The sequence below is a fragment of the Myotis brandtii genome, unplaced genomic scaffold (assembly GCF_000412655.1).
Source record: "Myotis brandtii unplaced genomic scaffold, ASM41265v1 scaffold36, whole genome shotgun sequence".
Classification (NCBI taxonomy): Eukaryota; Metazoa; Chordata; class Mammalia; order Chiroptera; family Vespertilionidae; genus Myotis; species Myotis brandtii.
The window spans coordinates 4,874,909-4,892,147 of NW_005363836.1; the positions used below are offsets into that span (position 1 = coordinate 4,874,909).

The window sequence follows — 17,239 nt, forward strand, 5'->3', positions numbered from 1 at the left end:
TAACATTTTCCCAGCTATCTCCTTACCCACATTCACTGGGTTTGACAGTTGATGTTATAATTCAATAAGCCTTATATACATGGACAATGTGACTTAGAAAGATTAAAGAAATCAATTCTGAATGAGAATTTTAATATGGTAGAGAAATGTTTCTCAATTTTTCTCATCCATCTAAGCCTTTCCTTTTAGTCTCTAAATACCCAGGAAAGTCCCCTTTGTCTAATTCTTTCTCAAATGTTCTAGAGGTCAAATCAATTTCATCTTCTAATAGCTTCTTATAAAATCTGACTCATTTGGGCATCACTCCACTGCCATATCTTCCCACTTTTATTTCCCAGAATAAAGAAAGTGGACTATAAATAAGGCGTTTAAATGACATCTAAGCGTTCAACATCTATGTCTCCAGACATGATTTCATTAAATTTAGTTTTAAATCTTAGTTTGTCACACTTTGGCTAAACTGAGGAAAAAGATCTAATTTTTACCTGACTTTATTTTCTATATGTTTAACTTTATCCTGAAATGTTTTATTTCTTTTCCATACCATTATTAATTTGGAGATGGACACCTAAAGAAGCATTTGGATATGCTACTTAATATATTTATGACCCTGAACAAGTCACTTAATTGTTTTGAGTCTTGGTTTTCTAATTTGTAACCATAAAATGGGTATAAGAATACCCAGGTTCATAAGAATGTGGAGAATATGAAAGATGGTGAAAGCAGAATGCCTGACATAGAGTGTGAAGTCGGTCATGTTAGTTCCTGTCTTATCTGGGTTTCACCAAAACCAAACATTGAGACGAGAACTTTGATGCAAATAGTTAATTTGAGAAGTGATTCCAGGAAGCTTAAGTGGGTGTGAGAAAAGTGATCCAGGGAAGGAGGCAAAGCAGTAAAGGGCACGCTAACAAGTGGGATGCTGTTGTGGGCAGCACTGACTCCCGCCTGCTGGGGACCTTCCGAGGAACCAGTGGGCGTGGTAAAACTGTCCTTCAGAGCTGCAAGCCAACTCAGAAGGGCCAAGGGGAGGAGGAGTGGGGCGTGGGCAGCTTCTACTACATATATACTGTGTGTGTGTGTGTGTGTGTGTGTGCACGCGCACGTATGTGTGTGTTCTTTTTGTCGTCAATCAAAGAATTAGACATGACAGGTATGTATCCTGTACTAGAGGTTAATCCCAGCATTGTTTATGTCAGAGTTCTTAAGAAACACATTAAAAGGAAAGAATCAAGTTTGTAGAAGGCTTAGAGAAGAAGTGGAACCTGAGAAATACTGAAAAATGACCAGGATTTAGACAGGTGGCCAGGAGTAGGGAAGAATGTTAGATTGAGGAAATAGTCTAAAAATGCGAGTTTCCAATTAATTAATTGCTCACCGTGTGCCAGATACTATGCTAAATGCATTGTACCCATTGTCTCAGTTGAGTCTCACAGTAACTCTATAGCAGTCTCACAATAATCCTATGAAGTAGATAACTAACTTTATAGGCAACTGTAGTTCAGAGTTTTATTTACTTCTCAAGATCACACAGCTTTCAAGAGGTATAAACAGGGCTTGAAGTCAGGTGTGTTGCTCTCCCAGGCCCACGCTTTAACCACTAGACTCTAGTCGCTGTAATGCTGCTGCTAAAGGATGGACTAGGAAAAAGCTTGTTCACAGTGAGACAACAAGGAGAGCAGCTATGTGAGGGTCAGCAGTATGTTGGGCACAGATGGTAGGAAAGGAGATGACACAGGTCCTTTTGGAGCCTCTGTCATTTGAAAAGAGCTTTGTACTTGGCTGGGGAGGGAGAGAGATTGGGAAGGATATGGTGCCTCGGGCAAAGATAGAGGTGTCAGGGGAGGAATGCTCTTTGTTGATTTTGTGGTTTGGAAGTGTGGCAGGTGGCTGTGTGTAATAGCTGCTGCTACACCTCTCCATGCAGCCTCTGGCACAGAAGTCGTGCTACAGATGGCCTGCTTTTGAGCTGCAAGGGCCAGTACAACCAAGTCACCTCAGTCAAGGGTATTTTGTTTCCTTTATCTGCTCTGCCAAGCATATATCTCACCCACCTCTACTGGAAGAATATGACAGAAAAAAAAGGAAAAAAGAGATGTGCAGCAACAGTTATTGTGTCCATTAATAAACCATTAAACTTTTTACATTAAACTAAGAGACCTCTCGCATTTTACTCCTTTTCTTGGAATTTCTCTATTCATGGAACTTCTAGAATTGTGCTGTCCATTAAGATAGCTACTAGCCACCTGTGTCTACTGAGCACTGATGTGTGGCTCATCTGAACTGAGATCTGCTATAACTGCAAAGTGCACATCAGATTTTAAAGTGTGTGAACAAACAATAAATGTAAATACCAATAATTTGTACTGATTACATTTAAAATAATAATATTTAGTTGTAGTTAATAAAATATATTATTAAAATTAATTTTATATTTAAAACATTTCCTTACATAGAGCTACTAGAAATTCAACTTACACGTGATACACACTATGTTTCTCCTGGACAGATCTGCTCTAGAATATTTCTCCACAAATAAGGTGATTAACAGTATCATAACATTTAAACTACTCCTTAGGGCCCAACCAATTATACAATATCTGGTATCTATTTACTTTAATTCTTAAAAGAAAGTTAACATGACAGTGTTATCTTAAAGTGCCAGTCTAGAATATGGTCAAGCTCCTCATCACTCATACTGAATTATCATCATCTTCCTATTCATTGAGTCACTCATTTATTAAGCCTTACCTGTGATAGACACACAAAGACTCTGAGGATATAGAGCAAAACATTCATATTTATTGTAATAATTGTTTCATAATTAACACATTCTCCCTAAGGAAACTATTATCATGCTGATTGGTCAGTGCAAAGGAAAGATGGTTTCTGAAGAATGATATCGCATTCTCTTAAACTCAACCAAGCCATGACCTTAATTTTAGATGCTTTTTAAGTTATAGTCTCTCTATTAAAATAAATAAAAGCAGACTCTGCCACTTTGGATGCAACAGTTTTTCTAACAAAAGCTTTGCCATTCCCGATAAATAGAAAATACCAGGGGCACTTGCTTTCACCTGGCAGGGAGAGTACTGCATTGTCACCACCTTCCCTCAACATTGTATGACTTCCTAGCTCGTTACCACAATTTAGTCTGTAAAGTTTGATAATATACTTACTCCACAGGATACCACAGAGATTCTTCACATTGATGCAGATAAGATCTGGAGAGTACTAAATAGCATGTAATCTTGATACCTTAGAAAACCATGTATGCCATGGATAAAAAATATATCTCATGAAAATACAGTGGTCTTCCAATGAAGACCTGAGGAGCCCAGTCGTGATATCTCCTCCAAAGTAAATGGTAAGCTCTGCACCTTGCATCTGCTGCTATTAAGAGAGAAGAACAACACTTATTGCCTCCCAGATTTGAGTATGACCCAGAAAAATAAAATGCTTTTCAGATAAAACTGTACAAGCAGTTCTGCCACTAGCTCTATATGGCAGAATGGACTCAATGGTGCTTAAAATCTCTATCAGAGAGCAGAATGTTGTATGGGGCCTGTGGTAAATGCCTATTAGGGAATCACAGTTGGAGGTCCCTAGGGTTTTGGAGAAAATTCATGTTCTTTCAGCAAATAAATTATTTTGCAAAGTAGCTCCTGGACCCTGAATGACCACTCAATGACATAAGAAGCCCCGGATGAACCGGATGTTATCTGATCCATCAATCCTAAAGTTGGCCATGCCCAGCAGCACGACAGTACTGGGGAGCTGAAGTGATATATTCATTCAATGCTTGTGAAGGTCATAAAGGCAGAAGACAATTTCATTCACAGATTGCTCACAATAATAGTGTATTGACTCCTGGGGCACTGCTTCAGCACATACCTATGGTGCATGGAAAGGTCGCTATGAGCAGTTGACTGGGAAGGAATAAAATTAAACCAGATTTATAGGTGTCTAGGGAAGATCTGTTGGCACAGCTCTGGGAACGTTTTTCTAGTTACCTACTTTTACTGGGATAAGAAATGACCTGCCTATGATCTATTCATAGACAGAGGCCAATTGTTTGACCAAAATATCATAGACTGGAAAATAAAAATATTAGACAATGAATGGCAAGGGTGTTTGATAAATAACTAGAAGGACCAACCTCAAAATGAATTCAGAATATTAAAATATTCATGTCTACATGGCTGCTTAGTAAAGATCCTTCTATAGAGGTATCCTTTACTAATCAGATGGAAAAGTACTTGTTCAATGATTTTGTGAAAAAGTAATCATGACAACAGTATTGAAGGCTATGATTGAGTTTTGTTAGCATGGACATTTACTCACAAAAGCTGACCTGGCCCCTATCATTGCTTATGTGACACACTGTCAGCAGTAGAGGGTCACACTGAACCCGATCACCCCGAAGCAGCCAGCCTATGGAACTGTAGGATCCCATATGAAGATCTGATTAACGCACTCCTTAGGAAGCAATGCCTTTCAAGGTGGGGTTACTATTTTCCAGAATACAACAGGGTCATAGCAGGACACACATGTACTCACACAGAATAATTAAAGAGAGTTTTATAATGAAATATTTACAGCAAGATAGGTAGAGTTTTGAGAAACAAAGAAGAGTTGGTGCAGAGGCTGGCAACAGTAGGGTGCCATTTTCAGGCTCAGGGAGGAAGGAGTTATCTGTGTCCAGAAAGAAGCCAAAATAGAAAGCGCTGACTGACAGAGGGGTTGGAGCCTTAGGTAGAAAGACATCCCAGCAAGAAAGCCAGAGGAACAAATTCCACAAACTCATTCTCCTACCCGCTCAGGGGTCCTCAAACTACCTGCGGCCCGCCGAAAATATTTATCCGGCCCGCCGGGTGTTTTTGCCTCCGCTGCCTGTCCTGCTTAGCAGCCGACTCGTCCCGGGCCCGCAGTGCGCATGTGTGGAATGTCTGAGGGACAGTGAACTGGCCCCCTGTTTAAAAAGTTTGAGGACCTCTGCGTCAACCTATTGTCGGCACTTCTCACCGACCAAACCAAACAGAAGCCACAGGACAAGAGGACCTGTTGGTGTAATCCTTATAAAGTCTATGCCAGTTTGTCAAGGGACAGAGCAAAGAGTGGGGTAGAGTGAGATGGGGGGAAGGTAATGAAAAATACCAGCCTATATTCTGAACAAGTGACCAGCCTCTTCAAGGGTAGCATGTTAGATACATTCAGCGAGACATACAGGACTTTATGAAAAGCACACAAACAAACAAACAAACAAAAAATAACAAGAGATAATAAGGTTTTCAGATTCTCTTTTGTCAGAATTTACTACCAGAGGGGACAGCAAAAAAAAAAAAAAAAAAAAAAAAAAAAAAAGAAAGATGTGCATTCTAAATTTTGGAGTCTGTGAAATAGGAGGGGTCAGAGTAGGAGGCAAAAGATGGGTCAAAGCATTTTTTAAACAAATTTATAAAAACCACACATAGAATTAAAAAGAAATGGACAATCAGATAAACCAAGAAACTAAATTAGGCTTTTTACATCTTTGTTCTTTTATTAGCAAGCTGACTCCATGCTGATTACTTTAATATACTTCTTTTTCCAGCTATTCTAATTAGATATTAGTCTATTACTATTAACAACCTGTTCAAGGTTTTTATTCACATTACAAGATAGGGTTTTTTTTAGAAGTTAAGAAGTAATTGGAAATAATAAGGACAGAAATGTATTCATCCTTTTCTTCATTCATTCTACAAATATTGTTTGAGTGCTTACTATATGTCAGGATCTTGCTAGATGCTGGGTATATAAAGGTCTTTGCTCTCCCAGAGCCTACAGTCTTTTAGGGGAAATTAATCTTAATTAATTGCACAAACAAATGTGAAATTACAATTCTGACAAGCACTGTAAGGAGCAATACATGGTACAAAAATTCTTAGAGGCAAATGACCAAGAGAAGGAGGTCAGGGATTATGTCCCTGAGGAAGTAATGCAGGAAAATGAATGGAGGCTCAAAGAAGCTTCCATGAGAAGGACACATGGACAAAGGCTTTGTGAAGGGTGGGGGTGATGGGTGCTGGGGACAGATAGGAAACCAGTATGGTGCATACACAGGCTGGTGCACAGAGAGGCAGTATCTTAGGTTATTTTCTATAATGACCTACAGGAAGATTGTTTTAGCATAATGTTGTTGTCAGTGCCAACCCTGCAATCCACCAAAAAGGTTTTGTTCAGGTAGGTCCTTCTCCTATTCAAATTATCCTTGAAAACCTCAAGGTCATCACACACCCAGTGTCATTCATCTCAGTGTTTATTTGCTTAATTGTATGGTAGCTCCAGAAGTGGCAGCATCCCCTTGCTTGAAGGAAGAGCTCTCATCATTCCAAAAAAATGGATGTAATTTCTTATATCTGAAAATGTTACACTTAATATTCATTAGTAATATCTACTATAGTAAACATATCTTTTTCAAAAGATTCATGAAATCCTTTGAGACCTTCATGGCCAGAAAAAGCCCAGAGGAGATACTATCTGACATAATTTCATTTACTCTATATATAAGCACTAACTGAGGAAAAACCAAACCTCTATTAGTAGTTGTGGATTATCATAAAGAATGTTTCTCTCTTTAGTGGGTACATAATAGCAGCTAATTTTGCAAGCAATCACTGAATGTAAACAATGACACATACAAACTGCAGCTATCAGATTGTGATATTTGCCTGCAAAAGAACACCTGCTTTTGCCCTGGCTGGTGTGGCTCAGTTGGTTGGGCATCCTCCCATGCACCAAAAGGTGGGCAGTTCGATTCCCAGTCAGGTCACATACCAGGGTTACCGGCTCAATCCCTGTAGGCGGCATGAGGAAGGCAGCTGATTCATGTTATGCACTCACTTTGATGTTTCTCTCTCTCTCTCCCTTCCTCTTGAAAAACAAAAAAGGAAGAAAGAAAACCTGCTTTTCACTTATTCCACTAGTGCTGTTTTCTGACACTTGCTGTTTTAAGCCAACTCTGTGAAATTGGGGATGGGGGAGTGGAAGGAGGAAGAAAAAAGCATTAGCACATGATATGCTGTGGCTGACCAGCACCACAGCATATCATGGGGTTCTGGTCAGTCCCCTCCCTCTCAGTGACCTTCATTATTTAAAGAATCGCCGTGTATCTTCTTTAGTAAATACAAGGCAGGGTTGCATGGTGGTATGAGCACAGCCTCTATGAAACTGCCTGGTTATTGGTGAATAAACCAAGTGACAAAGTTACACAGCAGTCAATACCAATCAGGACTGATCATCTTATCCCCTTAACTTTCTAAGTTTTAAGAATAACTTTAAAAGACCACTTTAAGTGAAGAGGATATGTGTGTGTGGGAGAGAGAGAGAGAAAGAGAGAGAGAAAGAGAGAGAGAGGGAGAGGGAGAGGGGAGAGGGGAGAAGGGAGAGGGGAGAGAAGATAAATTATTTGTAAAACACTCCCGTTTGGGTAATTCATCGCAGATAAGAAAAGATTGGTGAGAGATGGGTAAAAACTTCATTCAGGCAAATTGTCCTTTCACTCATACTAAGGAAACGTGTGTTAATTTGGGTAATTCATCGCAGATAAATTGTCCTTTCACTCATACTAAGGAAACGTGTGTTACTCAAGTGCCAGGGGCAAGTATAATTATCTGGAATCATCTTTCATTTTCAAACATTTGCAAAGCATGTTCCTGTTGGGCTCCGAGGTTGAGTCAGAAGTGGCAGCAGTTAAAGAGCCCTCTGTCGAAGAGAAAATGGGAGTAGGCCAACTGCTTGCACTGACACTTAAAAATTCACTGCAAATCTGTTTGGGGCAGCTAAAGCATTCCCAAACCACTTGTTCGTCCGGGAATGTTGGCTTTCAAATCATTATTTTGTATCCCTTAAAGGTACATTTTAACTGTTTTAATATGTGAGGAACAGGCCCGCCAAATTGTGCTTATGGCTTTTTAACACAAGCAATTTACAAATGCAATGAAGCAGATAATAGGACACATGATACCGAATTTGGAAATCTGTGCTGATGACACTGATGCTGTGGGAGCATTTTTGGAAGCAACCCTGTATCCGGTTGCCTGGATAAGAAATGTTGTTTATCATTTCACAGGTGGCCTCTTCCACCCAATGGTGAGTTTGGGGTCGTGTCCTTGGGCACAAATCAGTCACTCTCATGTTAGCAATATTCCACTTGAAATCATCTGGAATTCATGTATTCAGCAAAATACAACAGTAAAAATCTCACTCAACACAAAGAAATATGTTCAAAAAACAGTCAAAAGGAAGTGCTTGCTTTTTAAAATGAAGACTTCTAAACCAAAAAGAAGTGTAAATATGTATTTTAATTTGAAAACAATTATATACTTGTAAAGAAAGCAAAAGGACATTAACACTAGTTCTCATTACCTATAAATATAATAATTTTTTCATAAATTTTTCATGATTTTTTCATAATTTTTCATTATATTTATTGTTCCAATAAAAGTAATTATGCCTGGGAGCTCAGTGGAGCTAGGCTCAAGGTCTCATCACCTCACCTAAGTCAGGTCTAGGTGTAGATGAGGTTCCTACGGATGATCGATCTATTTAGATAGATCACTGAACCCATTGGGCACACTTCCTATTCCCATATTGCCATTGGCAACAGTGTGCCAAATATTTCACCAGTATATAATAAGGTTCCATTCCCTTCTGTTTCCAGTTGTTTTCCTCACTTTCCTTTAAACTCTCACGACAGTCTCCTCACAATCCATTTGGCTTCTGAACCTGGTTTCAAAACCATACCCATGTTTTAGGTCTTATTACGCGGGTACTAAATGTTGTTCTGCTTATCTATTCTTGCTGCACCCATCACACCCAATCAACAATTTTATTTTGCTCATGATTTGGGGAGTCCTACATTTGGGGAAGCCTCCGCTGGGCCCCTGGGGTCTCTCATGCAGTCAGATGTTGACTGGGGCTTCAATCATCGGAAAGCCCTACGGGGCTGATGGCAATTATCCCTTGGAGCTCAGTGAGCCTGCTGACCAAGACCCCTACAGGTGGCTTCTCCATGTGGCTTGGGCTGCTCTTGGCATGATGAGAGAGTTCTAATCTAGTTTGCATTAATTTACTTTTTTTTGTTAACTTCCTATTGTCTCAACTAAGAGCAATAATTATTCCTAGGAAAAATTAAAAACAAAACAAACTTTAGACCCTAACTCCAAGTGCTTTCTCATTAAATGCAACAAGGAAATAACTCATTCAATTGGAAATCCATTTGAAAAGAAAAAAAAATTATTGACTGCTAAAATTGTGCTATTATTGCATATATAATGTTAGCACAAGGATAGCAAGGAACAATTTGCATAAGAAATATTCCTATTCTTTTTTTCTAGTTAGCAAATAATTGACTAGCAACCATCAGTGAAGTAGGACAAAAGAGGGCTATTATCATAAATGTTAGTTTGATCTTTCAAGGAGATTTGATTACCTTCTACTCACACTCCACTTCCCCACTTGAATAGAGGTTCTGCTTTTCATCAGTCAAATGTCAAGTGCCTTTGTTGCATGCTAGCTGGCCATATTCCACATAAGGGCAAAATCAGTTTTTCCGCAGAATTTGTGAGAAACACAGCTCTCCAATTGCAAAACATGGATGAAAGACAGGCCTAAAAAAGGTCCTGATCCAACAAAATGGCTAAAGATGCCAAACTATATACTATCAGTGACACGGTCTTAGCATCATCTTTCCTCAGGAAAAGGTACATGTTCCTTTATGTGAAAAAATTCTTCATATTCCTGGTAACTCTACCAATTGTTTTCCTTCATTCTTCTTTCAGCCCAATATTAGATATAACCAAAGAGTTAAATTTATCTTAGAAACAAACTAGTAAAGCTATTATAGTTCAGGTAAAGATAGCATATATATTTAGTAAATTTGGTGAGCTGTTCATTTTGATCAGTGGCCTCAGGATTAATTTGGGAGAATCACTAAATTAATCCAGTTTTGCATGAGGAACATTTATCCTCTAATTTCATGTGGATTGAGGCATTTACAAACTGATAGGGAGTTCTTAAAGAAAAAGGCGAATTTCTTATCACGCTCCAGGGGGAATAATGGTAGCACTCCCAGTGCTTCCCTCTCCTGTCTCCACAGGACAGGGAGTGGCAGTGGCCTTCCCAGCCCCAGGTAAGGAAGAAAGGAATTTCTCTGTGGATTATAACAGAGTGTCTCTGAGACATGGAGGAGAGCCATAAGGCCTCCTAATAAAAAGATTCTGGGCACAGTATAAGATCCTTATGAAGTTCCTGTATGCATTCAAACTATAATAACCCAAATTATGGGTTGCTATTTAGAAATAATAGAGTAAATTACATTTTAAAGCAGTTTATTAAAATTCAGAACCACACAGTAGGAAACGAACTTCTGTCTACTACTGTTATGTAGCATTATTGGTGTAGCTGAATATTATTTCATTTACTTCTCACAATAGCCCTGCAAAGTAGATGGTGTTTTTATATTTTACAGATAAGAAAACTGAGGTTAAGACACTAGCCCAGTTCTACCAAATAAATGGAGGAAACCCTACATCTGCTTGACTTCAAATCCACTCTTATGCAACGAATTTCAATTCTATGACAAAAAGTAAAAACAAAATAAATTACACAAACAAGATGTGTCCCAAAGTTAGAGAAGCTAACATTCCTTTAGTTGTAGAATAAGAAAATTAATTTTATTATAACATTTAATTTATGGATGATGTATTGTGCTACAACTACACTGATGTTTAGACTTTAAAATGGTTAAAGAAATACCAAAGAAATCTTCTAAAGGCTTAGAGTATATTAGTTTTGTGATTTATGCTCCTTTAGTCTTCTTTTTCTCCTTATATTCCTGCCTTACTTTTGAATTCTCCAAATCTAAGTAGTTTTTGCATGGTATTACCGAGATGATCTTCTGGAAATTACTTTCAATTGCTTTTCTCAAAAATGTCTCTTATTGGAAGATAAAACTGAAAAGTAGGAAAGAGTATTTTCCATTGTTCCCTAGGCAGGCCAAGCCTTCTTTCTGCTAATACATTCCACATTAAGTCCAGGCACTAGTTATTGACACTAGAATATGATTATACTATTATATGTATACTGTTATCTGACTTTTATAGCTCCCATCCTATTAATAATATGTTAAAGTTTCCTAGATCAACATATAAAGGACTTAGAGTCTCTGGGAGAAAATGTGATAAATTCACAGGCAATTGCAAAACCTTTTTACAGAAAATATTCATACCAGTCCCTTTGGTAGTGTTTTAAAAATCCAAATAAAGAAACTGTATTTTTCCTCTTTATTTTCACTTCCGTAGAAAAATTTTTAACCTAATAATAAAAAATAGGATATCTCTTTCTGGTAGGCAAGGATAATAAAACTTCTTACATGTTACGCATTATCAGATAAAATATTTTTTTCTTTTTTATTCCCCTACATGGCGTTTAGATTTCATCATATCACAAAATAACCCTCTTTGAAAGAAGACTGAAATTACATTAAATATCTTTATCAATTTATTTTTACATTTCAAACTCCCCTTTTTATTACTATTATCATAATACACAGTCTTCTCTCCATATCCACAGGGATTGCTTGCTGGACCCCTATGCTTACCAAAATTCATTGATGTTCAAGTGCCATATATAAAATGGGGTAATATTTGCATATAACCTATGCATATTCCCTTATATTTTGGAAATCCTTAAAAAATGCCCCTTCTTTTTAATTTTCTTATTAAAAAGTTTATATATTACCTAAACTATCTAGGCCCTAGTTCTTCTTAGTAAATAGCAACATGAACATAATTAGCTGCTTAATAGAATTTCAAAAGTAAAAATGATTAAAAAGAAACCATAAGCTTTTCCTTCCTTCTTTGTAATTGTACTGGAGGCCCAGTGCACAAAATTTGTGCACTTGTAGGGCCCCTAGTGGCTGCCACCACTGGCTGGAGCCTCCCTCCCTTCCCCCAGCCGGCCCTGCCCCCTGGTCAATCTCCCGGACAATTCCCGGTTGAGGGGACAATTTGCATACTAGGCTTTTATTATATAGGATTTACTTAACTAATTTGAGTTTTCTTTGTAATAAACTACTTTGTGTTTATTTTTCATTACATCTGCTACCCAGTGAGTCCTGGTGAAAAGTCAACAATCAATAATAAGATGCTTCGGGAAGAAATTGATTAATGTTAAAAGTGTGACACTGACTTAGTTATTCCATTAACAAATGTTTAATATATTTTATACCTGTATTTACTCACCTATAAGTCCTAAAATAATGTAGCCAGTAATGAACAGTATGAAGACCATGCAGCACAGAACATCTGTACAACCCCTAAAGACAAAAAAAATTAGAATTAAAAGGGGTCCAAGATGACTTCTTATTTACTGTACAAAATATAATGATATGCCATTTGATATCCAATAATTCTAAAAGGCGGATCACATGTGTTTCTGCAATTAAAGACTACAGCAGCAAGAAAGGGGTCATAATTCCATGATGAAAGAAACTCTCCCAGAATTCTTAGTATTTATTCTTTCTTGGTTTTTATTTGTAAAATGTTTTTAGGGATGAGAGTACACCAACACCGAGTAATAATGTTTTTATTTGAAATTGTAATTTACACTATTTAATTTTATGATTTTCATCTTCATGCCTCCCCAAAACATGATATTTTCTTTCTATAGACATATTTTAAAGGTAATATTAATTAAATAAAGGACTAGCTACATAAACTTTCTAAGGGAAGTAGAGTTGTAACTTTCTAATGATCAAAACTATAATTTTCCCAGCTATCCTATAGGCTAGATATCATCAAATTAGGTTTAGAGAAAATGTGGCTCAGAGATGCAGTGATTTGCTAGGGATCACAAGTCAAGCCAACTTCCAGCAGGGATAGTCAAGGTTTTCAACTAAAGTATTTCCTATTCCCAATATTATAGCTTGTTCAGCTTCTGAGTGGTCTGGAAGGTAAAAACTATATCTTGAAAGTGAGAAATAATACAACCATTCTCTATTTGAAACAATGAAAAATCTATTAGCAAAGAAAAAAATCAACCTATTTGACAGGATTAAAAGTTGCCCATGAGAATTTTCATAACAAAAACTTAATCTTCAGGGCAAATGGATATGCTCTAATCATTTAGCACAGGCAGGTGGAAGTTACACACTGTTTGTACAGGTGGTAGCAGTAATAATAATGAATAATAATTGTGCAGTAACATATACAGTAATACCTTACATTGATAAAGCCCTGTATACATTTACTGCTTTCATTGTAAATTTTCTAAGAATACCATCAGGTTGTTTGTGGGAGTAACGTGAGTTGACTTACCTAAGGTCCAAGAGAGAGAGGTAGCTACAGAGGCAGGCAAATATCTGGGTCTCTAATGCCAAAACTTTTTCATTCAGTCTTTATGTTAATATGATTACAGTTTTCTTTAAAGATTCAAATTAGACATATCTAAAACTCCACACACATCCCTCCTACCTCGCAATAGAGAAAGTTACCCATGACACAAACTATTATTTGTTTAAATCCAACCCAAGGATTTTAAAATTCACTTGGATTTTAAAATTATAAGAATAATAATAAAAAGAAGAAAACAGAGTTCTGATTTTCTTTAGTTAACAACTGCTGAAAGTAAAAATCTGTTATTTTCATAAGCCAAGATTTGGAAGCAGCCCAAGTAGAGGAGTGAATAAAAAAACTGTGGAATACTACTACACAATAGAATACACTATTATACAATAGAATACTACTCTGCCATTAAAAAAAGAAATCTTACCCTTTGGTACAGCATGGATGAACCTGGAGAGCATTGGGCGAAGTGGAATAAGCCAATCAGAGAAAGACAAGTACCATATTATTTCACTCATATGTGGAATCAAATGAACAAAATGAACTAACAAGCAAAATAGAGACAGACCCACAGATAGACAGCAGGCTGAAGCTGTTGGGAGGATCTAGAATGAGGGGTTGGTGGAGGGACAAAGGAAAAGAGAAAAAAATCATGGACACAGATAACACAGGGATGGTAAGGGGAAGGGAGGTGGTGGGAGGTGGAAGAGGATATGTGGGGGATAAATGGTGATAGACGGAGACTTGACTTGAGGTGGTGAACACACAATACAGTGTACCAATGATGTGTTGTAGACTTGTGCACCTGAAACTTGTATAATTTTGTTGAGCAGTGTCACCCCAATAATTCAATAAAAAGGAAAAGGAAGCAAACATCCACATGGGGACGAGAAGAGTATCTCTCACTGTTCAAATGCGTTCTGACACATCCTACTCAAGATCAGGTTCTCATTCTGTCAGAGCAGTTGTTAAATAGCACGACACTTAATAAGAAATGCCTGCAGGTGAGGGACTAAAGGAGAGGAAACTGGAACACTTCAGTGCTTTAATTAGAAGTCTTCGAGTTGTCAAAGCCCTTGTGTGTAATCATAACTACCAGGAAGAGGGAGAAAGGGAGGAGATCAGAAGCACCAGCCAGGATATATAGCTATATGTTGATATCTGTATATTTACATAATATGTAATATATACTGTAATGCATACTTATAATGACCTAGTGTTACATAGTAGTATAATGTTATATATGTGTAATGTTATGAATTAAGCACAGGGAGAAATAAACATATATACTAGGGAGGTAAATAAAAGAAACTGCCAACTTCAAAAGATAGAACACAAGGAAAGCAGCAGAGCTCTGATGAAAAGTAAAACCCATACTCCCCAGCTACTGGCACTGAGGAATGGGCATCAGTTGAAGTAATGGCTCCATATGCGGTTTTATACTACATTTCTATTTCTTTTTGGTACCAAGGATGCACTACAGCACCAGGGACTGGGTGCCCATACACTCGTTCCTCCCAGCAGTCTCTCACAACGGTGGAACAGCATCTCTCAATAATTCACACCTTGAGGTGTTTGAGATTCTATTCTGGGACCCGGGAGGATAATATATTCAAGTCTGCTTTTCTCTTCTGGTACAATGCTTTAGAAAAATAGCAGACCATACCCCAAGGCCAGACTGGTTTATTTTATTTTATTTAAGCAAAGAAAAATGTTGAACAGAGTGGAATTATAAATTAAAAAATTCAAGAGTCTCAAAAAGCAGGCAAGTTTTTCTAGATAGACTACTACTGTATTTTTAATTTGTTCTTCTTATGATTTGATTCCCTTTGTTATTTTTAAAATTTCCTTTTAAAAATAGGTGTGCGTTTTCAGATAACGACAATTACCTGCCATTTTCTCTATTAATTCATCTGTTTCTCCCCCTTTCTACAGACATATTCCTTCCAGAAAAAAATTCTACTTAGAAAACTGAATTTGAACAAAATATAAAATATAGCTTAAGCGCATTTGTGAGTCAGGAACATAGCAGAAGCTTAATTCAAGTTTTTAGAATTTGTAGCATCTTATCACTGTTCCTTTCTTTTGATTTCAGGGCATCTGTAACAACCCTATATGTTCTGCAAGAAATGAGTTATTTTTAAAAGGCAAGGATTTAATTTGGTTAAATTTTTAAGTCTCTCAAGACAGCTATTGAGGCAATTTGAGTGATACCAGCACCTGGTTGAAATCTTTCTGAATCATATTCTGGCTAGAGGCTTGTCATTGCTGTGCCATTTCCTTGGGTAGATTCATTTATACTTTCATAGCAAGCACTAAGAACCATTGTTCCAAACTAAAAATGGGTTGCATCCCACTGGGTCCCAGAAAGGATAACTTGTAGAGAAATATGCCCCTAAGCCTCTTCCCCTCCCTCTCTCCAAATCAAAGTCCATTTTTTTTAAAAGCTACTCACACTCAAATTTATCAGGAAACTATTAAAACTTTATTCAGATTGAGCTACCCTGACATAAAAGTATTTTCAAAGTGAAACTACAGAAGTACCATTACTACCTTATATTTATTTTTCCAAACTACAATAAGAATAGGACCCCAATTATATATGCAGTAGAGGCACGGTGCACGAATTCGTGCACTGGTGGGGTCCAGCTGGCCTGCCCCCAATCTGGGTAGGGCCGGCCGGGGGGAGTTATTAGCGTCAAAAATCTTTGCAGGGTGTATACACATTTGCTGTTGGCTTTTGGATGAGTTGAAGCTTCAAAGGCGCATTAGAGTCAGGGACACTTACAGCTTCCGTTTCTAAGCCTCTCCCTAGACAGGTAATGCAGTTTAGTTCCCTGCTGACAAACCCTCTAAAGAGAGGCCGTGGTATGATGTGCTGCCCTCTTTGGTAGGAAGCAGTGGAGAGAGAACGCAGGAAGATGGTGGTTGTGCCGGGCACCTCTCCTGGACACCTGACTGATGGTCCAGACCATGAGCAGTTTTCCTCCTGATCACTCGTCATTCAGGTTCCTGGTCTATGAAGACTGGGGAGCGTTTACTTACTTAGAATCACTGAAGGTCACACTTCAGTGATTGGGGTGGGGGAGAGGGCGGTCAGGAATGGGGCTGGCAGGGGGAGGGGCCATGGGCAGTTGGCTGGCCAGCCCCGCCCCCAATTGGGCCTGTTGGCTGCCGTAGTGTGCATTATAGCCACCAGTCGTTCTGGTCGTTCTGGTCGTTCCACTGTTCAGTTGCTTGGCTTTTATATATATAGATTTGCACACCTCCCTTCCCCACCTCACTCTAACCCACAAATATAGAATGCCTATAGTCACCTCAACATAAAATCTTGGGAGCTTCCTTTGACTTTCCCTTTTTATTAGGTTCTCTTTCATATTCAATTGACAAGTACTCTTGGCTCCTTCTCTCTGATGTGTCTCCCTTTCTATTCTTACTGCGTGGGCTCAGTCCAGATCCTCTTATCTTCTCCTCAAACTACTGCCATGGTCTCTGAATTGGGCTATAGCATGGAGTCTCTGACTAAAACATAGCATTCTGCACATCACAGATAGCACTGATTTATGATATCACTTCATTGTTTAAAAACTGCTGTGCCTCTCTACCACCTATTGAAAAATTTCCAAATGTCTTAGCTTTATGTTTAAGAACCTACAAATTCAATCCTACGGCAAGTGCCAGACTATCTTCCTAGCTTCATCTCCCTCTATTCTTCTCAATGTACTTCAACCTACTTGGACTTTTTATTCATTGAGTACACCATGAACTCTCCCTTGACCACACTCAGGGCTCTCTACTCATGGCCCCTTTAGACTCTTCCTCTGGAATAACCATATGTCTCAGTTTCTATGGAA

The 17,239-nt window shown here is 38.1% G+C and overlaps 1 protein-coding gene across 2 annotated transcripts in view; it reads right to left on the bottom strand.

Moving 5' to 3' along the window:
• Positions 1 to 17,239, bottom strand: part of SLC44A5 (solute carrier family 44, member 5) — a 310,282-nt gene that overhangs the window by 72,361 nt on the left and 220,682 nt on the right. For both annotated transcript variants that reach the window (XM_005871925.2, XM_014544352.1), the window contains exon 3: positions 12,285 to 12,358. In XM_005871925.2, coding sequence (XP_005871987.1) covers positions 12,285 to 12,358 — 74 coding nt within the window. The remainder of the gene's footprint in view (positions 1 to 12,284; positions 12,359 to 17,239) is intronic.